Source organism: Hippoglossus stenolepis, chromosome 12 (genome assembly GCF_022539355.2).
Source record: "Hippoglossus stenolepis isolate QCI-W04-F060 chromosome 12, HSTE1.2, whole genome shotgun sequence".
NCBI classification, from domain to species: Eukaryota; Metazoa; Chordata; class Actinopteri; order Pleuronectiformes; family Pleuronectidae; genus Hippoglossus; species Hippoglossus stenolepis.
This window is the reverse complement of record NC_061494.1, coordinates 11,156,410-11,181,873: the sequence shown is the minus strand read 5'-3', so window position 1 is coordinate 11,181,873 and position 25,464 is coordinate 11,156,410. Positions and strand designations below refer to the sequence as shown.

The 25,464-nt window shown below is 41.4% G+C and overlaps 1 protein-coding gene across 1 annotated transcript in view; it reads right to left on the bottom strand.

Annotated features, from left to right (window-relative positions):
• The window catches only part of slc35f3b (solute carrier family 35 member F3b), a 53,006-nt gene extending 30,540 nt beyond the window's left edge, over positions 1-22,466 (bottom strand). The window contains exons 1-2 of the mRNA XM_035171740.2: positions 22,241-22,466; positions 21,156-21,370 (exon numbers count right to left, since the gene is read on the bottom strand). Of these exons, the coding sequence (XP_035027631.1) occupies positions 21,156-21,370; positions 22,241-22,338 (313 nt within the window). The 5' untranslated portion in view covers positions 22,339-22,466. The remainder of the gene's footprint in view (positions 1-21,155; positions 21,371-22,240) is intronic.
• Between the last annotated feature and the right edge of the window lie 2,998 nt (positions 22,467-25,464).

The window sequence follows — 25,464 nt, the reverse complement described above, 5'->3', positions numbered from 1 at the left end:
ATGGACAACACAAAAAGCTTCACTTGGTGCCACTTTCAAGAGTTGTTAGAATTGCTCTCGCTCACAACCACAGCTAATGAAGCCCAGCAGCATTTATTCAAAGCTGTCAAGTTTTAATACCTAGTGATAGCCCTTATAATCACTCCCCACCCCGGTGGCCCACGCTATATCGGGAACAGTGAGTCTCCATTAAAATGACTTCCCACAGGAGGAATTTGGCCCTGACAGCACATCCCTCTTTTCTAATTAATGTTGTTGCCGAGCAACAACATGTGATATAAAGAAAAAAAAGATTTATTTGTGGTCAGACCAACATGCGCGCGGCCTTGGAGGTTAGAATCCTGCTCGTGTGGGCAGCAGTGCCTAAAGGGAGAGTGTATAGAGTAGCCTACGCTGCTCTGTGCAGTAAATGAGATGCACAGAGGTGTTGCACCAGTACATAAAACCTGCCTATAATCATTATGTTCTCATGTTGGTGTAATTTTCTTAATGACGCCCCTTAGTGTTAGTTTTCTTTTATGGGTGTTTTATCAGTTAAATTACAGATTTGATCTTAGCTAAGATCATTAGAAGAGACACCATAGAAGACGCAGGAAGAAAACCTATGAGCTAAATCCAATCCAAAGCTTCTCTATGCACTTTTTTTCTGCATCGTTTAAAGAGACTATATATAGTATATATTTTTGATATTTTATTCATCCAGGGAAAATTTTATATGAGCCATTTGGATCTGCACCAAATTTCACACACTCACACTCACTCCTGATTTTCATCAAAATCCACAAATCATTCTCTGAGAAATCAACAAAATCAGTGAAAGTTACGATCATTCGTATCTGGATGGTGTCAGGGGCGGGTTCAAGGGCGGGGCCAGGGAGACACTGGCCATAGCTGACATCTGATTGGTCCCTGCCCTGTCAGTAGTCTGAATAAATGAGTCGTTTCATAACAATAGTAACAATAAATAGGACAATCTTTTTATTTATTTTTTATTTTCTAAGCTTTTTTGAAGTACACAATGTGCTTGAACAAGGATCAATTTTTAAAATATATTCAATGATGTGTAGCTTTGCTCAAAGTTATAGAGCTAAAAGAAAACAAGGAATGACTAGAGCTGCTTTCTGCACCCACTTATTATTTCTGCTCGTGTGAGGATGAAACAAGTCTCTCTATCCCACAGCTTCCTGAAAAAAACTGCTTAACAGGCGCAACATTGTGCAGAGGTTTTTTGGGGAAATAGGCCCTTGATGTTCAATTTTAAGGATAGTTGTATTTGTCACATCACCCTAGAGGACACTAGTTAATCCCTGCTCACTTCACATAGAAACTGAACCTTGCACCCCAGCTGCTGGTGGAAGAGAGAATTTTCCTGTGGGAAATGATCTACACCTTAAAACTAAGATACTCTCCCTCTAACAAATGGCTTGCTTGCTCCCCCTGTTGTCCACATACAGTAATACAGCCTGAGTAACTTCATGTGCAGGACATTTAACTTCCCGGCTGTAAATCGGTTTTTCATGTTGCACCTGTTCGGTGTTTAACTTTATATTGAATGCATTTTGAACAGTCGGAGCTGTCCGTGGTGCTGAAGCAGTAAAAGACTCCACTACCTGTTTTATTTTTATTTTTGTTGAGGTGGCTCTTTCTCATCTTTAAACTGCACTTACCTCGCTGTGCTTAACATTATTCAAATCGTTCTCAAATTGCTGTAATTAAAGTGGGAACATTCCCGAAAAGCTTTTATCTGCCACTTGCATTTACATCATGCTATTACCTGAGTCTGGAAAGTGTGGGACATGAATTTCTAACACTATTTTATTTCAGCTTTACCAATATACTATAAAACTATTTTTTATAAAAACTAAAAAAAAAAAAGATAATTGGCCTTTGGAAACATTTCGCTCAATACATCTGTATAAATGATGTATGTACACCATGTACTTTATAGATACAGCCCCAAACTATATCACAACTACTGTGGCTATGAAAAATATGACTGAAAAGAAATATACACTAGTTATATATGCAACACTGCCTCGACTGACACCAATCACTGTCACACTTGTGGAGGACAATATCCTAAACTTCCATTGTGCCTGTAGGGGGCACTATGACCCCATGTACTCAGTGACATACACACACCTGCTCAGAGTTTGTATGAAAAATGAACAAGAAATCAAACTGCAGACCTGCAGACCTGCAGTGGAGCAAACAAAGTGGGACAGCAGTAATGAAAGGTGATGACGTGACCTACATACACAGAAAATACGGGACACACACAAGCTGTGCTGCTGCGCACTTAAATAAAAACCAGACATGCACACTTAAAGGCACACAAGCACACAGAGAGGTCTCAGAAGAGTACAACTCTACACAACTACAGTACACACACACACACACACACACACACACACACACACACACACACACACACACACACACACACAACCACAAGCATTAGTCCCAAACAGTGTGACGGCTCATGTGCACTCCTTATACTTTCTCCTCTTTCCTGTCAGAGCCCTGTCACATTTTTGGTATTTTCTCTCCAGGGTTTGTCATAGTGAGGTGATGGGAGGACAAAGTCCAGAGTGAAAACACAATGAATAACTCTATAAGCAGCTGGGTAGTGGATTTTCCAAAAAGGGAAACATAGTTAAAAATAATTCTCCAGCTTTAGTATCTGATAAATCACAGCTACATAGGCAGGTTATGTTAGGTTGAAAGTAATTTGTTGGCATTTTGTATTAAAGCTGTTTTGAGGGTAAGCACATTGACATGCAAGTTTTTCTAATTGTGTAAAGGTGGACTCACTTTATATATACAAAGAAAAAATATTTAAACTGCATTTAGAATATTTAAAACTTATTTCAAATATTTGAAATATAAGGCTGATGTTTGTATTGATTATTGTTTTTGTCGATAGCTTCCATAAAGAGACAAAGACCAGCAATGCGTCCGTCCATAATGCTTCCTGACTTCTTTCAACTGCTGATGCCATACGTTGATGCCATATGATCAAATTTTCATTAGGCTTTTCAGAATAACGCATCAATTTCAATAAATTATTAACACAAAAATGATCTCCCTCTGGAGCTTCCTATGATAACAGCACTGATGAGTAAAACCTGACATGTCACTGGACGCTATAGGAGTTAAGTCACTCCAGAAGATCGCAGTACAAAGAGGTGCCAATGAAACAAAACAAAAGATGATTCAGATCCTCCTGCCCCACTACAGCCCCTCATTTCTGATGTAGAACACTTGGACGAGGAAACCAGCAGGTGATCTCATGTTTAAAAAAGTCTCTTGTTTAGTCTACGTGGCCGAGATGCTGTAGAACAGGTTCCCCTGCAGTTCCTGTCGACTCAGCCGAAAAACTTTCAACACAGAAAACAGCTTGTGAAGCACAACATCAGCATGAAGCTAAGGGGACAAATGCACTGATGCAAGAGCCACACACATTCTGTTTACATAGTGTAACTTTATTGTTTACACTATTATTACTGCTTATCACTACAAATATTGATATATGTGATTAACCTATAAAGCATGTGGTTAATTAGTTTCTCCTTTTAGTTTTTCTTAAACATGTTTATTTTTTATAAAGGCCAAATCATTTCCTAAATCAGCTGAGCCCTGTAGTGGCTTTATTTTATTTACAATTTCTTTTATAAAGTACAAATAAGCAGTTGGTTCTCAGGTGAACATTCACAGCAGCAGGACAGATTGGTTTCATTTTTGATGTTTTTAACGTTATTGGACAACACTGGACATGTGTGGCACAGAGACATAAGCGACATTATTTGTTGGTACAGTATTTTCTGTGGTCATTTGCATGGACCTGGATATAACCTCATAGATCTGTGTAGCGTTAATTCAGTTGTAGGTCTATTTCGGGAGGAGTTAACATGATTTTGTCTACCTCCTGTATCCGAGGAGCGCACAGAGATGTGGCTGAATACATTAAAGTGTGAGGCGGCTTTCATGTGCTGGTGCAACGCAGGTTACCTCCAGGCACTTAACAAAGGTTAATTAACATGAATAGCAATCGGCAGCTTGATCCCTCGAGCTGTAAATCTTTTCTCTCCCTCTCTTTTGGTGGAGGCACTGAAAAGCCAGTGTGTTACTGTCGATTTGAAACTTATTCATATTTCTGAACTGGAATGGCACACACATCCGTCAAGGCCCAACAGTCCCATTATGAAACCACATTTAAAGGGCCAGTGGGTAAGATTTAGATGAAAGGGATCTATTGGCAGATATTGAATAAAAAAAAATCCTAGTGATGTTTTCATCTAAATTGTATGAATTGAATTTCTTTACCCTAGAATGGGACCTTTATATTTAAATTCTTTACATTTACATCAGGAGCGGGTCCTCTCTACGGAGGCCGCCATGTTTTTTACAGTAGCCCAAACTGGACAAATTAAACACCTTTTCAGTTTTTATGAAAACTGAAGGTTTCCACAGGTTCTCTTTCATGTTTGGAAGGGAAGGGTTGAGGTGAGGGGTTTTCAGCTGCAAATTGCAACTTCACCACTAGATGTCAGTAAATCCTACACACCGAACCTTTAAATTCACTCGATCCAGATTTTTATTTGGAACTGCACCAAATTGTACACAGTCATAAATATCGGTCCCCTAAACATGACGGATTTTTCATCAAAATCCATGAATCCTTATAAAAATTTTGAAATATCACAATGTTGAAGGAATCAACAAATTCCGCACACGCCTCCTGATCAAAATTCAAATTAGAATGTAATACTGTGTAATCCAGCTAACTAACAAAAACAAACACAGACGGAAATATAGCCCTCTTAGCCTCCTCTTCCTCCACCAACGCTAACGCCATTATCACCACTTTAAAAACTAAAGTTCCCCTTGATCCAGATCTGCAACAACATTTTTAAGGGTTCTTCTTTGGGTCATGCAGTACGCCTCCACAAAATTTTAAAGAAATTGGTAGACTAGTGTTTGCATCATCCTGCAACAGCACATACCTCTAAACCGTCCAATTAAATTCGATCAAGCTGCACCAATATTTAACGTGTTCTTCCATGACCCATAACACATCCTTTCACCAGGTTATGTGATAATCTGTCTTGTAGTTTTTTTTTTTGCTTACAAACAGACAAAACAAAAAAATGACCAACAAACAAACAGACGGGTGAAAACATAACCTCCTCGTGGAGGTAAAACTGTCTCACCACACGTGGCTGCACAGGGGATCAAACCTCTGACCTTTCACCCCCTGACTCTCTTTCAGGCCAAACCTGTAGTTCTTCATTACAGCACCTCAACCACACATGTCAAAATAACAACATCTGAGCCTGTAGCAGTGACTGGGCCGGGTTTGGCTGACCTGTTGCCACCTTTCTGTGTCTCCCTCCCTGTCACTGGACCTTAAATGATAAATTCAACTAATCCATCCATTTCTGTTATGAAGGCTGCCATGGAGACAGGCTGAGAGAACTTTGAACATTCTGTGCACAAATGACTGACAGTCAAATTACACCTCGGAGACACTACACCTTAATTATTTGGCGCTACGAATCATTTTAACTTGAACGTAACTGAGGCTGGCAGTTGAGGGATAGGACTCTAGTCTTCTGTGGTACATAATTCAGAGGTGGGGAACAGCTTCAAACACACAGAAAGAAAGGTGCAGTTTAGATACAGTTGGCAGCTGAATCAGTAACGATATAAAAGTCTTTCTCGTGAGGGACGTGATCATTCAGCTTCAGATCTGTTCGTCTTTGAATGGTTTCCATTGGACACCAGGTCCTGGTCTCTCATCAGTAATCAAACCGCTTTCTGATCACACGATCTTCCCATTCACGACAGCAGGTGGTTGGAGAACCATCAAAAGGCCAGGAGCAGGTGTGTGTGTGTAGTATGTGTGTGTGTGCTGTCAGTAGTGTAACATTCACACTCCTCCCTCGCCACTTCTCAACCTCGCACAGCGCGAGAACCCGGGAAAATTGAGCAGAGTCAGTGTTGGACAAAAATAGAACTTGATGTTCCCCAAAAGCTGCAAATGCACAGCTTTGTGCGTTTGTTATAGGGTTTATGGAAGCGCTGTTTTCTTCATCATCAGAGAGGAAGTACGAGGAAGTAACATGGCTGACAACTGTCACCTGAAATCCTGCTCCATCCTCCGCAGTAATTATGTTGAATTCACAGCGGCGAGCTCCACGTCTCAGGGTTTTCTTTGGACACATAAAATGAGTCTTAAGAAATTCAGATCTTAATAACCTGCCACACACAAATCACTGGTTCAGTGGATCTCCTGGGGTCCGTGGCACACTGCCAAGGGGTTTGTGAGAGGGTTTCCACTCGTCTCATCGGCTTTGGTGTAATTTGTACATAATAAATTCCTTATTAATAACATTTGGACTAACAGATGAGCAGCACTCTGTAGCAGTAAGTGGGGGCATTGTGGCTTCAGTCTCAGGACGCTGGATGCTGATCTCTGCCATGGTAACAACATTCATAGAATTACTTTCCCTTTGGGAATTTCTCTTCAAAGTAAAAGCACTACTTTTTTTTATTTATGAATTTATGAAGAAATAACAGCAGTTCAGGAAATCTTTCAAACTCATATTTAAGCCACACACGTTAGCAGTAATAAAACAAATTCAGTTAAAAATGAATTAAATTAATGATAAAAATGGTGCAAAAAAAACTAAACAGAATCCAGTTGATCATAGGTCACTTTTACACTTTCAGAAAGAAAGCTGCTACCAGCATAAACACAGGCTATTTTAAACAGGCAGGTGTAGAACAGGCATTATGCTGCTCAATTACAATTATCATAATATATGGATAATCTGTGTGGTGAAAATATTTTCTATTCAAGTCTAAGTTTTTTAGTCCCAGGGACATATATGTGGGGTTCCTGGAAGACGTTCTATCTTCTCGGGGGTCCTTGGCTGAGTAAATATTGAACATTCTGTGTAATATTTTCTCATTGTGACTGTGTTATTCTGGTAGGAAAGGCAACAAAAACACTCCCAAAACAGCACATTTGTGGCAGCCACCACCACCCCCGAAGACAAAAGCTTTAAACGCTCGATCCAATTTTCAGTCATAAACAGATCGGTCCGAGTGCTCTCCTTAAAGCGTGGAGTGATTGTGCATAGTATGTACTCGGGCAAATTGAGGCTTGTGCACTGGCTTGATTTGAATAAGCATTGTGATTAAGTGGTTGTTCTGCGCTTGTAGTGGGGCTGAGGGATGTGGACCAGTCAGCTCCCCGAGGGCGGAGAGGAGATTCAAGCCTTCCTGGCTCCGTCTGCACTCCTCCAATGGCTGTCGGCTCTCATCCGTATCCACAGCTCCCTTAATTGCCTGATTTCCTGACCCACGTTGAATAGTTGGTACGGTGCGGGCCGGGGGTTATAATAATGACTTATAGTGACATGGCATGGGGAAGACTCGCTCCCTCGGTGATCACAGCTCGCACCAGCAGACTCCAGCCTCGTCCCAGACCTCTTGATTTAATACTTAAATTAAATCCTCATATTAGGCTGTGTAAGAGTGTCTCTGGGCTGGGGAGACTCTTGTTAGACCATGTGACACCAAAACTTTCAGATGAACTGAGTGCATTCATTCCTCCTCTATTCAAATGTAGGAAGCAAAAAATCTAAACAACTGTTAGTTGTTGAATCTGTATCTTGACTGACAGAAATTATTTATCAAATTAAACATAAATTAAGATGAAAGAACAAGTCAATTTGCAATCAATCAACATTTTTATGCAACAGTTTCAATGATCTATTAATCACTGAAGTCCTTTACCATTCTCTATAGTTCTATCTTCGTATTTGTGAAGATTTGGTTCATTTATTTGTGTTATATGGCAGTAAAGTGAATCTATTTTAGGTTTGGACAGACTTCAAAGAACTGTACCATGTATTCTCATGCATTTTATAGGCTAGATGAATAATCAATTTATCTAGAAAACAATAATCAACAGATGAATCAGTTATGAAATCAATCACTAGCTGCAGCCCGACAGCCGTTTTACCTGTGCACTTGGAATTTAATATATGTTTTGAGGCTGACTGTTTGACTACGAGAGAAAAATATTTCAAAGATGATCCCTTGTGCTTTGGGACAGTATTCTTTAGATAAAGCTGCCAGATTATTCTTGTCTTGAGACGATATGTAGGCTAATCAATTTAAGACGGATGTAAAGGTTCAGTTATTAAGACCATCTATCAATGAAGAGAGCAGCTTCTGATTTTCACGTCACTGTTATGCAGTTCTTTTTGCGGAATTTGGGAACTGAAGTTGAAAAATTGTGAAATTCCCCAGAAAACAAAGCTCAAAATGTTCTTTTCTTTTTAACTCATACAAAACAATCAATTCATGAATTAAATTCTATTTGTATGGCCCATATTCAGAAATCACAATATGCCTCATGGCTTAACAAGGCGCAACATCCTCTGCCCTTAACCCTCGACTAAAGTGAAGAAAAACTACCAAAATAATTACATTTGCAGCCCTTTAATTTTCCAATAAAAAACATTATACAACATTATATATATATATGTCATTATGAAGCTACATGTGTAATATTGAACATAGCGATTGCTTATTACCCCTTTCACCTTGTGGTTTTTGATATCATCAGATCAGGGTTTACTGAGAGATGATTCCAAACATTTGTCTCTATAAAACCATAAACACTTAAAATGCGTTTTTTACTTTTGTGCTGCGGTTTCCAAAAGCAAAGCAGGCGACATCTTGCTCAAAAATAATGTGTTCCTGACAGTCGGTGTTAGCTCTGAAACAGCAGACAAGACAGGGAACATGAAATATCTTTTAAGTCGTGTCCTGCTCGTCGTCTCGGTTTGTAACGTGCCTGCGTCGAGACTTTAAAGCGCTTTCAGATCTGCGACATTCGAGGATCGTGTGTCTCCGTGCTGACACGGTGCCATCGTTCAGTATTCATGCAACTCTCCCGAACACGTGCAGTGAGGTAACCACAGAGGTGGCCTGATGCGCTCGCTCGTGGCTCCGGAGTTCCTGAGGAAATCGACATCGCTCACGCTCTCACAGTCATTGGTGATTCCTCCTGCGAGCGCAACAATAATCTATGAGATGGAATGAGAGATAGAAAGACTTGGCTGCACAACAGCGAACAAATACGATTCTGATGTGAAATTGCAACAACGCATCTGTATCATCCGATCTATTTCATTTAACCTCCTCCTTCCTTATGTCAGCTGGTCACAAGTTTGTAATCTCTCATCAGAAGAAGATAACAAAAACAGATTAAAGTTGGAGTGCACAGTGTTCAGCAGGACTATTCCCCTCTGATCAACATCCCACTGGAGGGATCAGCTGTCGAACACTCACCAATGATATTTCCTCTCATGCCGAAACAACAATTAACTGGCCCTTCACAGCCTGTTCAGACCGCCGAGGCAGAACAGTATCGAGTAGAAATGGATTCATCCAGTTGCTCGTCTTTGTTGTTGTTCTTCAAAGCCTCATCGTCTTTCACTGACAGATCTGTTTCTGCGGCTGCTGTTTCTGCCAACTCACCCTCACACACCCTCAGAGGCTTGTCAGTGTGTGTGTGTGTGTGTGTGTGTGTGCGTGTGTCAGCATCCTATTCGGAAACAGTGGTTAACACGAAGCTTTCACCAGCAACCGATCAGCTAAGCTTAGCATTAAGACTGGAAAAAAGTGGGGAAAACTATCTTGTTCAAAGATAACACGCACTACTTAACATGTCATGCCTAGGTTACTTTAGTTGAATTATATATATTGTGTTTTATTTGTGTGTGTAACTTCATTTTATTCCCCCCTGTGCCCTCCGCCAAGGAGGTTGTGTTTTCATCTGCGTTTGTTTGTCACCAGGATTTACACAGAATCTCCTCAGTGGAAGGATGTGGTATTCTTCAGGGAAGCACTCATTAAAGTGAGGTGTGGATCTGTGTTATGGCCAAAGAGATCATGTGGAGATCAGAATCCAGGTTCCCCAGCTCATCTGGAGCAACGGGATGCACATGGGGATCTCAGCTGTCGGCAATCAGCTGAGAATGGGGGGGGAGGGTATATGAGGAGGTTTGGTTTCCTCGCTCAGTTGCTTGTTTGCTGTCAGAGGGTCAACACCTTCAGTTGATCCTCTGAGTTTGTGTTTGTTGGTTTTGTGTTTTGATTATTCTAAGAGTTTGTTGTTTACCTGTTTTATTTACCCCCTCATTTATTAATAACAATAATGTTGGTGTTTTTAATCTGCACCAAAACTGGTCTGGAAGACAAAACAAGGTTCAGTTTTATGAAAAGTTAGTTATGGAATACTTCTTGGGCTTGGTGTCTTCCGCATTTGTTTTTCACACTTTGGAGTTTGCACCGCCTAAAAATGCAAAGTAACATATTTACTGGTGCTGGTTGGTGGATTTTATTACCTTTTGACAGAATCTGGCAAACTTGTTCCAGGTCTTTATGCTAAGCTAACAGGCTGCTGGGTGTCGACTATTTACTGACCAGTGCTATCAAACGCCTTATTCCCAAAACAATTCCACTAATCTCTGGTTTTATTCAGTGACCAAAGAAAAACATGTTTTTACAACGAGGAGTCTTCCACAATGTGAGCATGGAGCTTAGCGAGACTATATATCTCCACCAGGAGGCTGCACTATAACTTCCCATCCTCCATTATATCCATGTCTAAAAATGCCAGTAAACCATACTCTACAGTTTGCAGTTTATTTATTACCAGGACTGAGGGTGATCAAATTCTGACAAACACTGGACTAAATGAGACCATTATGAAACTATTCTCCGAGCTCATGCATGGCTGCTCTTTTTGTTTCTCCCCTCGATTAGACAACAGAAACCTTCTCCAATTTATTCTCAAGTGCCACAGGCTGAGCCCACTTGATTTTTTTTGCTGAAGCTTAGCCATAAACGGCCGCAATTTTCTCTTCTCCAGCATCGCTTTTTTTTTTTACGAAAAACGACTCGGTAAAGGTGAACAAGGGCAGAGAGGATGAGACCTGAATGGATTTAAGTTCAGGAGTTGTAGCAGAGTGGTTGATATATGCACTTACAGCTCTCACCCCGCCGCAGACTGAGTCACACGTAAGAGTGTATGAGCAATGAAAACACACAGTGAGGGTGTGAAGTAAAAAGACTGTAGGGATGAAAAGAAGATAGTAATAGTATCAACTGACAACTTTATTATTTTCTATACTGGGAAAACCAGACGGCTGTAGATCAAGGATATTTGCTGAAGGGAAAATATGTGACTGTGGGTTTGTGCTTCTTTGCTACCAGCAAAGTCTTGTATCTGAACCGTATGTAATCCTGACACGTGATGCCTGCTGGTAAAGTGGTGCTGTGTGGTGCAACCCAGCAGACAGTGTCAGTGGGGCGGTGGTTGCATCACTTTTTAAATTGTTGTACTATCTTTTTCAGTTTATCCATTAAACCAGCAGCAATGCAAAACACACTAATCTATATATGAGAGCTAAACACGGTAAATAGACTGCAACAGCTGAGGTTCAGCACAATTAGACAATAATCTTTTTTTTTTTTATACTCAATTTGCTATATGTAGTTCCCCAGCTCATCAGGAGCAATGGGATCTCCCTCATTTAAACCCCCCCTTTCTCTGTGACTCCTATCTTTTTGGTTTGGTCCAATTTTCCTGTTGTTCTATCTTTTTGATGGATTTAGTGGTTTAACGGTTGTTACCTTTCAGAACTCAAGGACCCATTTTGTTGCAGTGTTTTGTTATGTACCGTGTTTTGTTTTTTTGGGGGTGTAACAGCTGACAATACTATAAAGAAGAGTAATAACTTTCACACAAATTAAACATAATCAGCCGTGACTGGTATAAAACAATGTCCAGTTCATCCAGTTGGAACATTTCCCAGACTTGTTTTTCATTTATCCTTTGGGGGACAAAGCATCAGGTTGAAAACAAACCTGAATTAATACTTGAAGAATTAGTCATCCTCTCTTTACTGTCAACATCTGGAACAACATGAGTCACTGATGCTGAGGAGCAGAGCGTTGACCCTTGGGGAGGAAAACTAAACACAATATATTTACTCACACATATTCACCTGCCTACATGTGTTTGGATCTGTTGGTAAACTGACTCATTATTATTATTATTGCTATGGTGAATATTAATATAACTGGTTTTACATTTCTATTTATTGCAATGTTAGGGCTTCATGGTGATTAATGTGCACCACTGTAAAAGTGATACTAATAATTGTTGCATCTCAATTTACATATGTAAAACTATGATTGAGAGCTACATGCATGGTTAGTAAAACCCAGAATGTGTGTGAATTTTTTTTTTTATACAATTTCTATTATTCAAATTAAACAATCTGCACAGGACCAACCCCTCTGCTTCTTGCTTCAGTGAATTCCTGGTCTCACACAGTATCATGAGAACAAACAAAGGTTTCCTGAAGCTATTTGACTTGCCTGAATATATCTAGGTTGATTAAACTGAGTAAACACAACTGTCTGGAAGAACAAGTTAATTTCATGTGACATTCGTAAATTGGAACTTGACATATTTAAGCAATACAATAATGTAATAACGTAATACAGTTACACTTTAAGTGAAAATAACAAAGTAAATATATAACTCAAAACTAATTGTTATATTGATTCACTTTTTTCAAGGCAATCTGTTTACTAGATTATTTAGAGTAAGATCGACTTATTTATTTTTATTTTACAGTGAATGATTGTTGTGTGTGTGTGATGTGTAAGGGCCACCAATATAATCCTAATCACCAACTGGGACCATGCCAGTTCTGGAATATTATCATATGATATCTTTCAAATTTTTTAAAAATATCTATTGTCTTGTTTTTGGCAGTTCTTTTATTTCAATTCCCTTCACAGACCTTAATGCAGCTACAGCTAACATGTCACTGTAATCTGACTCTACAGTGGACATGGGAAAGGGGTAAAACATAACGTCTGTATCTTATGTTTTCTTACAGCAGCCACACTTCTTTAAATGGAGCGCCGTGGTGATGATCTGACATGGAAGAAGAGTGACTGACACTTGTGATGTTGGACTCTGGATGATCAGGCCTTAAAGTAGTGAGGGGGTCAGCTGTCAGTCACGCACCAGGGCAGAAACCGTTTCGGGAATATATACAATTATAACTATTAATACAGGAGGGTAATGTGGTGATGGTGGAATATGCAAAACTGGCTGAGATGTAAAGGAAGCTTAGACTTTTGAGTTCAATATGATGGAACTTTTGAAATGCATGGAAAAGGGATAAGATGGCTCTAGAAATTCTGGGAGAATAGGCAGTGGGATGTGACAGCAGTGCCCAACTTTTATAACTAGGTCAGTTGGTACATCACTTTTCTCCCAAACCAATGCTAAAACTAGAGAGATAAAATAAACTACACAAGGGATATACTCTATTGATACTGTTGATGTGTGTCTTTTCACAAAAAGGCTTTTACACTTGGCACAGATGCAAGTGTCAAAATTTTGCTTCTCTCTGTTTTTGGACCATTTTCCTCTGTTGTGTTAATGATGATAAATATGTATAAAGTTTCTTTTAAAGTCTGACACTAAGGCAAGATTCAACCCACTTAAACGCATTTGAAGGTTTGTTTGTTTGGTTTGCACAGGGCTACAACCTGCCATCAATACTCATCCTCTCCCTTCAAGACGCCCAAATAAGCCTCCTCATTACCGGCACAAACCTGTTTACTCTTTGCTCTTCCTGTTCCCATGTGCACCGTGGCCAACGCACACCGCGACGAGACGTGCATGTCCGCAGCAGACCCTGGATTAATTACGCAGAGGTAGGAGTCATCACTTCACAACTTCTAATTAACAGCGGATAAAAGGAGGTGAGGAGGAGAAAGGGACGACAGCCGGACAGAGTTTGACATTCAACTGGCAGGATTTGCATCACAAGGCCGAGTGAGCACCGAGAACAAAGCGCTGCCGCTGTAATTCAGTTACACGACTTCTCTTCGGGATTAATTCTGAGACACAAAAGCCCCATCGGTGCAGAGTTGAGGCCACCTGTTGTCAGATGTTACATAAAAGGCTTCACGAGTTCATGCGCGCGGTAAAGTTACCACTCTGCTTTCCATCAGGCGAAGTGTCCCTCTGCAAGAAATGGGTCTTCTAAGAACTATCCAGCTCTGGACTGTAAGACTGAACCTCTTTTACATTCTGTTTCCACTGAATTAGCAGCCTCATTTGTTCCTCTGCAGCCGCCCCTATCTATCCGCGCTCATCTCCAGCACTTAGGGTGACACAGCGAGCGAAGACGAGCAGCAGAAAGAGACAAGGCTGGAGGTCGTCTTCTTCTTCTAAAGCAACACATATGATTCGGCAGCTCCTCCAGTCCATTGGGCTCCAGCAAGAATTTCAGGGGGCAGGTGTGTGATGATCCTCTAAATTATAGATGTGATGTTATGCAATGAAAGCTGCCTCTACTGTGCTGGTGATTGTAGAAAATAAAAGCCGAAAATACACTTGTTGAGACTTCACGTGAAACTGGGAACATTCAGCCCCAAACCAGTGGGGTAACTAGAAGGGCACTCAGAGAGCACATACTTCTGCCATGGTTGATTGGCCACCTTATCACCATATTGCTCACATGTATTGCATCAGATATGTATATATATACCACATATCCCAAAATGTTTTGCAAAATGTTTACATTAAACACTAAGGAATATTTGTTATCGTACAGAATTTGAATAAACCCCCCCTAACCCGTTCGTATAACAGTGGCAGTGCTCTTAACTTATTCGAATTCATCTTTAAATCAAATTAAAAATACTGTTCTGACTCCTCTATTACTGGGCCTATATGCTCGCTGCTTTGCTGAATCGTCTTTACTTCATGTGCTTGTTTTCTTTTGTTACTGAAGCAGGATCATCCGCTGCCCAGTCTTTTTTCCTCCAGAGGCGACAGCTCGGCTCCTTCGATGGACAGAGAGACTCTCAATTATTAATACACAAACACCCACAAGTTAAAAGCGACTAAGTCTGAATAATCTCATAAATGTAGTGTTCCATTGGCATATAATCCATTTACATCAAATATTAAATATATAATGATATTCAAGTCCTCTGGGCATATGATTTTTTTCCCCCAGTATGTTGTGTGCTATGCATATTACTAAAACATGTAGCGGTGCTTAAAACATTTATGTTTCGAGAAAAGAGGAGCAGGATGAAAAAAAACAACCTCTGCAGGGCAATGAATTGTTTACCTGCATATTGTACGGTTGTTATTTCTTTTGGTTCTTTGTGGATGACTGTGCACGTGATCATGTTAACATGCACGCATTGGAGTGTTTACAGATATTCTTGCCCCTTGACTGAACCTCAGGCAACATGACTTGTTCTGTGCGTGCATCGCTCAGTTTGAATAAAGGTAACGTACAGATGTGGATCACAGTTGGAGAGTTCTCACTTTATAGATATAATTCATTTTTCTGTCTAGCTGTGACAAATTACCACCTGCTGCCGGCACCGTTGTCTTATTATGCAGGATAATAATGATGCACTCTCACTGTCACAGATCAACAGTGTGGAACTTATTTTCTGGACATTTCCTTGCTTTAACCACCCTTGCTTACTCCTATTTCCGCTGGAGACATTTACCAAGGTGCCTTTCTCAACCCTCAGACAATATGTATAGCAACCTGGGTGTCATTCTCTCCTCTGTGAATCTCCACCTTATTGTGGTGGAGAATGATTCAGAAACTGTGACAAAGTTCTTGGGTAACCACAGAATAGGGAAACCAGGGCCCCCTACAGGAGAGCTCATCTGCGAGTCAAGAGCAACAAAGCTGCCACCATGTGGACCAACCACCCATTGGGAAGGACATCGACCAAAGACAGGGGCCTGGAGATGCTGACCCCTGGCATGAAATACTAGACGGGTACCTCCTGGGCTCCTCCCTTTGGTGGATAAACGGGCACACCCAAGCAGGAGGGGACCCAGGGGTGGACTCATAACTCACTGAAGGCATTACATATCCCATCTGGCCTGGTATTGCCTCGGATGGATGGATGTCATTCTGAATTCCATCCTTTACTTTGAGTCTCACGTCGAAATCCATCAGCAAAATTGAATCAGCTTTTTAAATCAAAGTGGACCATCCTTAAAAGACAGTGACAACAGTATAACAGCTATTCAATGAGGGAAATGTGTGAGCCATACACTTTACTCACAAAGCAACGTTCTTTACTTTATTTTTTTATTTTTTTGTCTATGAAAGATGCTTGCTTCACTGATTAATTGACCATTGATGGAACTTAAATAGATTCTCGGAAAAAAAGTTCTTGTTTCTTTGGCTTTGCGGACTTTTCAAGAAAGATTTTATGCAAGTTAAAATTCTCTGTAAGGACTTGAGCAAGGGAGCGTGCACATTCATCACTATTCCCGTCTTTCTCCTCAGCTCCTGCTGAGTTTAAAGGAGCCATTCTCGTCGTCAGTCACAGTCGGCCCCATACCTTGCCCGTCCCTTCCAGCTGTCCTGATACTGGCAGCCGTGCATGTGTACATGGGTTATAGGCTCTCTCCAACCTGCTCTCACCATGCCAAAACCCTGAGCTCAAAATAGAATCCAACCTCATTTCATGCCTCGTGAAGCTCTTAATTCGCACCGGAATTGGATGCTTCATTTGCGATAGATAAATTAGGAAAACGAACAAAGTCTGTTTTGTCAAATGTTTCACTTCTGGGTGAAACTTGACAAACCTAAAGGGACGATTTCACAGAGGAAAAAAGCTTCATCATAGAGAGCACCGCTTCTTTCTCAGGCTCTGGAGTAAAATACACGTAGGAAAAGTACAACTTAAGAAAACACCTGAAAAAATTGACAAAACACACAAATCATCTTGTTCTATTTGACAAAATGTGCACTCTAAACCATCACAACACAACCCAATGGGCGAACATGCTGCAAGTAGCAGAGATGAGAAAAGCTTTTTCAGGGAATAAAAAACCATGAATCTGGCAGGGACACACTCATCGTCCAATTTGTGACTTTACTGAAGGTCTTTCAGGTTTTCCTCATGTTCCATGTTGCACTGGTCCTGCATGTATGAGTGAACCCATCTTCTTTCAAAGCTATGAGTTTTAATACCTAATTCAATTCGAGCTGATTCGTGACGTCTGCTCAAGCGAAGGGGAAAGTGATTTTATTCTCCACTTTTTTTCCGCAAAGTGAAAAGAGTTCCCCTCGTATCTGTTCGAGTTAACCTGCAGCAACGATATCAAATTCAATTTCTTCTTCTGGAAAATGTCTTATCAGCCTGCGAAGAGGTTTTATTAATGAGAATCGTGGCAAGGATTTATAAGATATTATTTGATTTGGATTCGGCAGAAGTAATGCCCAACGGACACAAATGAGATAGACAATTTCTGCCGTTGGTTTTCTGCAGCACTGATCGTACCATCGCTCTGCTACTTTATGTAAGAGCTAACCAGTGGAAGTCTGGAGGTCTGTCTTTGCTCCAAGTCATCAATCAACTGCTTCTTTGAAAGAAAGTGCAAATGTTGGAAAGTTTCAGTTTCTAATCTTGAAGACTAAATGAGAAATAAATGTCTTTTATGGTACATATGTATGTGTACTGTAGCTCGATGGATTCTGTCCAGTAGTCTAACCTTTCTCTGGTAACCATTGACCTTTCCTTTTGATGTGGACATCACCCCACCATCCACGGCCATTTTCAAAGTGGAGCTTGTCTCTGAATTCTCGATTTTGTTGATGTTCACTGAGAAGAGAATCGATGACAGGCGTTTTTTTCCGTATTTATGTGTTTATCAATGTATTCCAGTTAATACAGAGAGAGAGGTGCCATGTACAAGAATTACACACCAGATATGTTATGTGGCCAGTTGAAAACAATACACAGCCAAACATGCCAAATGCGGCCGGGATAAAAGGGACAAACCTTCAACTATCTAAAAAACATAACTCTTGATTAATTCTGTTTTGAGTTTGCACCCTCGGGCAGGTCTGATAAATGAGCCGGATTTTCTCGTTGTGTTTGGCTGTTACATATGCAGCGATGCTCAGAGGGAAATGACAGCATCCTGCGTGCTTTTGCGATCCCCGCAGTCTCACATTCAGACGGAAAAAGCCAAGTTTCACACTTTCATCCTCGGTAATGGCCTATACTACTACACCCACTGTCCCTCTCACTCTGCTTACTCCTGTGTGAAGGAGCACACGTGTCCGCTTGGTGGTAAATGAAACAAACAGGCGTCTCTACTGAGAAGTACTCGGGGCTCCTATACCTCTCCTGAAATTGTCTGCTTTCAGCATAAGCCCTCCACTCTTGAGCCATAAGCCGTTGCTCCATCACTGTGTCCTGTGTAGTCAAGTTGCGTGTGTGTAGCAGGGGGCTGCAGGGCTGTGGGCTGACTATGTCCAACACATGGCACGCAATTGTGTGCAATCTGTGACTAGTGAGACTTCTGTCGCCACGAAGCACGGCTGCAGCTATAGGTGGGCCAGAAGGAGCTCAGAGCTGTGTGGATTTTCATCATGGCTTGTTTTGAGCTCACTTTAGCAAGCTGCAGGAACTCGACGTTTCCTGAAATCCCAAACGGAGCTTCAATTAACTGAAAATTGACATTTCCCCTGATGGCCACGCGCACAGAAAAAATGTCTGATGCAACAGTGCAACACATTGTGAAATATTTTATCCACAAAACACCATTTTAATGGTTAAAGTCCCCAAAGAACTAGTGCAACAACAAGGCTAGTTCCTTTTTAGGGTTTAAAATCAAAACACAATACAGAACAAGAATCCAGAATTGTCAGCTTTCAATTCCTGGTATTTGCATCTAAAATATCAGAACAACTTAGCACATCAAGCCTTTTTTTGAACAACTTTTGAAGTGACTGACCGTTGTTTCTTGTCGCCCAGGTTTTATATGTACATCTACCCTTGTGTTTAGCCTTGGATTTCACCCATAGATTGTGTATAAAAATGGACAACATGACTGCTCCCCAAAAGTGAAGCCGGAGCAGAACGACAAATGAAGGATGCAGAAGTCATGCAACCACGCCAGTAAATGTTTTTTACTAAAAGTGTCTGTCCTCTAATGGAGCATTAACAAAAGGTTCTTTAATACAACTAGATATTAATACCAGGAGATAAAAGCTATAACTCTTGCAGGAGCTGGCCTAAAGTAGTTCTGGTTCAATAATGTAACTTAACTACTGGCTGTCTGTCTTTTTTTTCAGGTAAATATTTCTCTCCTGAACACGGGCATGATGTTTTCATTTGATGTGAAATGTCTGTTGTTTTTATGGAGAATGGACACTTTTGTCATTACTCGCATTCAGATTACTGGGAAAAACAACCCACTCTAACAAGCAGCACTTGATATTATATCTGTTCCGCAACCGCTATTATAATTATGCAATTAGTTGTACAACAGCAGTAATATAGACCAGAGGATACTGAGCTGGTTGAATTGCATAAATACCCTGCACATAAACCTAAATCTGTGATTTCAGATTGGGGTTGGAGTAACGCCATTGACAGTATTAAAATATTTATAATATAGATAGAAAAGAAGATAGAAATCCATGCGTATAGATAAACAACACTGTAGAATATTTATAATCATAAGTATCAAGTCATTGCTTTTGCAGCCATGGGAGCCCATGTGAGACGGTGTAGAATATGACATTTATATTTTACATCAAATTAAAATAAAAACACATTGCTCTGCTTGTCCCAGTACAAATTATTTGAATCTTAAAACATGGTCACCACAGTCCCTGCCCTTCAATCAGACTTTAGTGAAGTATTCCACCTCACATCTCTTCCTGGCACCAGAGGTTACCAAAGACCAGTTCAGATCTGAAGAGCAGCTGTCCTGTGAAGTCTGCAGTGTTCAGATGTTAGGTATCTGCCTTTAAATTGTGAAGCAGCTCCAGAGCTGTTTAATATTGCAGTCTCTCATATGAAATTTATTAAATTTGCCACCAGCCAAAGGTTGTCCACAAGGAAAGCACCCCCCCTGAAAGTCTTCACACAAGAGCAATTAACACTCAAATGAACACGGGACTGACAGTTTGTCCTGACACCACCGCAGAGAGACAGAAATCCCACATGGAGCCACAGAGTAAAGTGAAGCACAGACCGTAATCTATCCATAGCATCATCAGCGGCAGATTACAGTTCAGGCGTTTACTGCTGCGCAAATCAAACCCGAGTGACTCAGAGAGAGAGAGAAGAAATGAAAATAAAGAGAGGGGGGGTAAAAAAAATCTGCATCGACAACTTTTTTTTTCTTCAAAGAATCAACTGCTCCGAGCAACGTTCCCACTGTCTGACTCCCGTGATGCTCCTCTGATGCAAACACTGGCTCCACTGTCTGCAGCAGCCGAGAGCAGCGAGAACGCTTTAGCAGCTAATTGTCAGGGTGAGGGGGAAACTGGCTTTAGTGTAATAATGCAGAGGAATGGGCATCATCATGGTGTCTGACAACATTTGTACATCATTATTTTCAAATGCATGAGCTCTTTTTGTTCTTGTTCTGTGCCGCATGAACATGGAACTCCAACCTTTGCACTTTGCTCTTTCTCTCTTTTACATGTCAGGGATTGGCATTTGCCGGAGGTAACGGTGTGGTTTGAGATTCAAGGGGCGTCACTTCCACGTTACAAACTCTCCTCATTCAACTGGGCTCAACTAAATACAGTTTTCCATTCTACGGTACTTTGAACATCAAATCCAGGTTAATGTGAAGGATGAGGAGGAACAGGAGGGATAGAAACAAGATCCATGATGTGAGAGGGACACTTCAAATCTGAAGGCCACAAAATGTGCCTCTATTGGTAAAACTACAGTATGTGACATTATGATTACTAACAGAGAAAAATAATCCACTTTACACTCACAAATGCAGTACTTAACCCGTCCACCCACATAAACCAGGCTATCAAACTATATCAGGCATCCAGTGATGCTTAAGAGCACTTTTTTTATTACATCACTGTCATCATGAATTTCACATGCTACCTGAGTGTTAGTGTGATAAGTGTAGCAATGACTAACAGCCTGATTGTGTGGGCATGACCTCGACACGTTCCACAGACGTTCACAGCATCCGTGTGTGCAAATGGACTCACTCTTGCAGCTCGCGTTCCAGGGCTGGTATCCATAGTAGCCGGTGATGCGCAGTATTCGCTCCTCGATGGAGGCGCTGTTGATGTCCTCGACTGAGCGGGAGGACTTGAGGTCCTCCTTGATGGCCTCGTCCACCACCAGGTACTTGAGCTGTCTGAGCTGCGGGCTGATGTCCGAAAGCCGTCTGGGGCTCACGTCGGGCGACTTGCGCATCCCGCTGCAGGGAGAAGAGCACAAGAGGCTTGTGATGGCGTTACAAGACCAAAGTGATAAAGGGGAGCCGGGAAAACCTTCTATGTGGCTTGATGAGATAAGAGTTCTCCTCGGCTAAAGCAGGGGGAGTCGGTGCTCTATGTTCCACAGAGAGCGGCGTCAGGGGCCCCTGCAGCGCCTCTCTTGTACAGTACAGAAATCATCATCCTCCACTGGCTCTGCACTACAGTGTGGAAGACACTAAGCGAAAGTGACCGCTCCTGCAAACTGTTGTAGCCTATACCATGCACTCACTGTGCAACATCACATTATAGGCTTATATAGGAATGAGGAACTAATGAATCGATCGTGAGTGATGTGTAGGGATGGAGGAGCTACACTCGTGTCATGTATATGCGCACTGGAGCACAAAATTGCGCACAGTCGCAACCAATTAAATGCACATTTTATCATATAAATACTTGTTACCCTGCGTCCACCAGGTGAGTTTAAACGAAAGGAAGGTATTGCAGTAATAAAGCTCTATAATATGATGACGCTGACAAAGTGCGGTGACCTGAAAGCCTCTTTGCTGATATGAAACCCTCGACGTGGGAAAACAAAACATTTTTAGTGATGCACTCCGTGCGTAAAAGTCCCCCTGTGGTGCCAACATCATAAACACGGCAGAAATAAATGTAATCTCACTCCAACTAATTAACACTAGCAACGAAAGAAATGAGATTCACATAGATTTGGCTTAGCTTGATATTTTCTGCCCTGAAAAAGTCATCTCACTTTATCAATGCACCTGAGAAATCAAGTGCGCAACAGGTCAGCCCTGCGTCCTGACGCACGGCTGGAGGCTTATTTTCTACAACTTTAAATGTCTTACATCGGCATCAAAGTAGTCGGAGGTCCAAGGTAGCACATGCAGTCCAGATGGGGACGCCCGACCCGGTCCCACACGGTGCCCTCTCCTTCCCCGTACATCCTCACGGCAGCTACTGTGGATCTGAATCCTCCTCGAAGGAGACGAGAACCATCATCCTGCTCCTTCTCCTCACCGACACCAACATATGCCTGGCCACTACACCACACCACAGACTGTCTCTACATCAAGAGGCTGCAGCGCTCTGCCTGTGGATACCGCTCGGTCCCGGAGGCACTACAACAGCGCCATCTAGCTGATTCCACTGGAACTATCATCTCCAAGTCGGACATACAGGGAATACATTGTGGCAGCTGTGTCAGGTACCTGAAGGACCACATCCACCACAGGGCCCCAATCATGTTCATGCAACATATCACAATTTCTAAAAGTTATTCTAATTGAAATAAGCTCAGACAGCATGTAGTCTCTGTTTTCTCCTAAACCTTCTGTATGCCCAGGCCCCAAAAAGCCCCCTAGTGGCCCCTGCATCTCATTCTGCACATATCTGACCGCACCTTTACTGACTCATCACTCTCCTTCATATCTTATATGAAGTGTTTGTGAAAAGTACTTTTCTCTGGCTTTGTGGATCCAAATAGTTCAGTCAGTGAATTACAAAAGAAGCACACAGCGTTCTGCAGCAGTAACATTGTAAACAAGCTCTTTCTTGTCCTTTTCCATCAGAGCGTCACATTTCGAAAGGCACAGCAAGTCTCCTCAAGTTGAAAATATAATTCAGAGCCATGCTTTGAATTGTGAAGTTGGTGTTTACATTTTTTGATCTAACTATGACATTTATGTGTTTCAGAACCGTATCAGGTGCTCCAAGTTTAGTGGGGGTTTTTTTCTCAGAAAATCCACCATGATATTTCAACTATACTCTTATTTTCTTGGCATCTCTTCATTTGATTTCCTGTAATTTCTTTTGCTTGTGTTGAATGAATATAAAAGAATAAATGTGACTAATTTGTTGAGCAGAATATGTCAGAACCTGTCCATTTTCAAGCTTTTTAAGATGTTTTTGGTTTTTTGTTTTCCAGTAAAGATGTATCAACATAATCGGCTGTTATTGGACAACTTTTCCCAGAAACTATCACTGTAGCTTTCATAGTAATTCACAGGCAACCGGAGTCCCCTCTGGTCTATTATTCATGTCCTACTCTACATAAAGAATCCATCAGCATTCCAAGATAATGGCAAGACCTGTATTTCAAACGTGTGAGTGGAGGTAGGAATTAAACAGTAGAATTGTTGTTTCTTTTCAATAACACAATTACATGGATGAGGTTGATTATCTCCAATCAGAGCCGTGCTTCCAGTAATGGGCTGATTATGTTCACTGGTGGTGATTATGTTTACTGGAGGATTAAAAATCAAGTGACTGTCTTTGCCTCTGTGTTCCAGAAGTGTGACCTGTGCCACACGAACAGTACACTTGTGTTTTAGTTTTTTTGAGAAACTGTTAGCAAAGGAACATAGATTTTATTTATTAGCCTAAAGTACTTTCATCAAGTTTGCCAAAGTTACGATAATATGCAATATTTTCCGTTGCTTCCTGTCTATGCATGCATGCAGTAAAAATGATCCTGTGGAGTGGAAGTCTACCTTGCATGTGTTGGGTACTGTCCCCAATACGTCCCAGGTCTGTGGTCCACCGGCTGCATTGCGTCTGCATCCTATTCGGGCTCTTGACTGCGGAGAGCAGCACAAGTGCACTGGCTGTTTTTTTTGAAGACAGGGTTTGCATCGATCAGTGACCAGAGAAAGGGGCTGGGGTGTGGGTGGTGGGTGGGGGACCTGTGCTTACTCAAGCAAAAAAGAAAAAGTGGAGTGCAGTCATCAATAAACGGGTCAACACCCCCCCATTGACAGGGAGAGAGGAGGATCAGGTTTATCGTGCATAATGCACCTCTCAACTTCACAGCTCAGACGAGGCTTAATCCATTCTCACTGTTAATACTGTTTAGTGATACACACTGTTAATAATGTGGACACCTTTTCCCCCCGGGAGAAACCCAGCTCATAAATATCAAGGCGGCGGATACAAGAAGAAAGGGGGGGGGGGGCTGCTAATATATTCAAGTCATTCACTGGCATCCAGCGACACCGCCTTCCACTCCAGCAGACCTCTGATGGCAGATTAATTGGTGGCCCAATCTGCAGGGCACTGCACTCCTTTCTAAATATGGAGCGAGAGCTAAAGCCTGAGGCCACAAGATGAACACAGGAAAGGTTCCAAACACATATGAGATAGAATGTCATTCAAATAATCATTTGCTAATGACATATAATCACACTTTTAATAATCCATTCGTTTTATTTCCATACACTTCCAATGGCTTTTTCTATCCGGTTATAAAAAGCACAGGTCTACATCACGACATTAAGATTGGCTCCGTGCCATTAAAAGTCTCAGTCAGCCATGGCAGTGGAATGAAAGGCAGCCATTATTATTGATGATTATTACGGCTACTTGTCAAAATGTCAGTCAGGAAAAATGGGGTCTAAAGTTTTTTCTTGGAGCAGAATTGTCGAGCTGTGCAACACACACGCAACTAGTGGCTTTACCTGTCAAGATGTCTGCAGAGCAAAAGGTCTCTGAAGGTCAACTAATGCTGGGATTATAGAATTTTTTCTTGATAGGAAGGTTTATTATTGTCGTTTTGAACCTTTGCACTAATCTGAGCTTCTTAATTGTGATATTAAAATACGCTTACAAGTAAGACAACAGCTTTTGGATATTGGTGAGTTTTTCCCCTGAACATATGATTCTCCATATGTTTCTACTATAAAGGCATATTTTACATTAATTGCCGGGTCCACAGTTTTTAAAAAAGAAGTATGTTGTGAATCCTCTCTGTTCTCATCATCAATATTTAATGCAGCTCCCAGCCTGGAAACAGCGCGACAGACTGCTGCTGATTGGCCGATGCGGAGCGAGAAGGGAAACTCTGAGCCAGTTAAAAGGCCACGTTCATCAGTGTATTTAGGCACTCCAGAGGGGTTTAAACATTTTATTCCTTTTTTACATTTGCTTGTCACGAGGAGCAATTTATTGCTACGACTCAGAGAGACATTTGTTCCTCTGTGGCAGAAGAAGGTGCTACAGTATATACGTAAAAACGTTATTCCAGCCAGAAGGACATATATAACCTTTATGGAATCGGCACCCTGTAGTCCCAAGG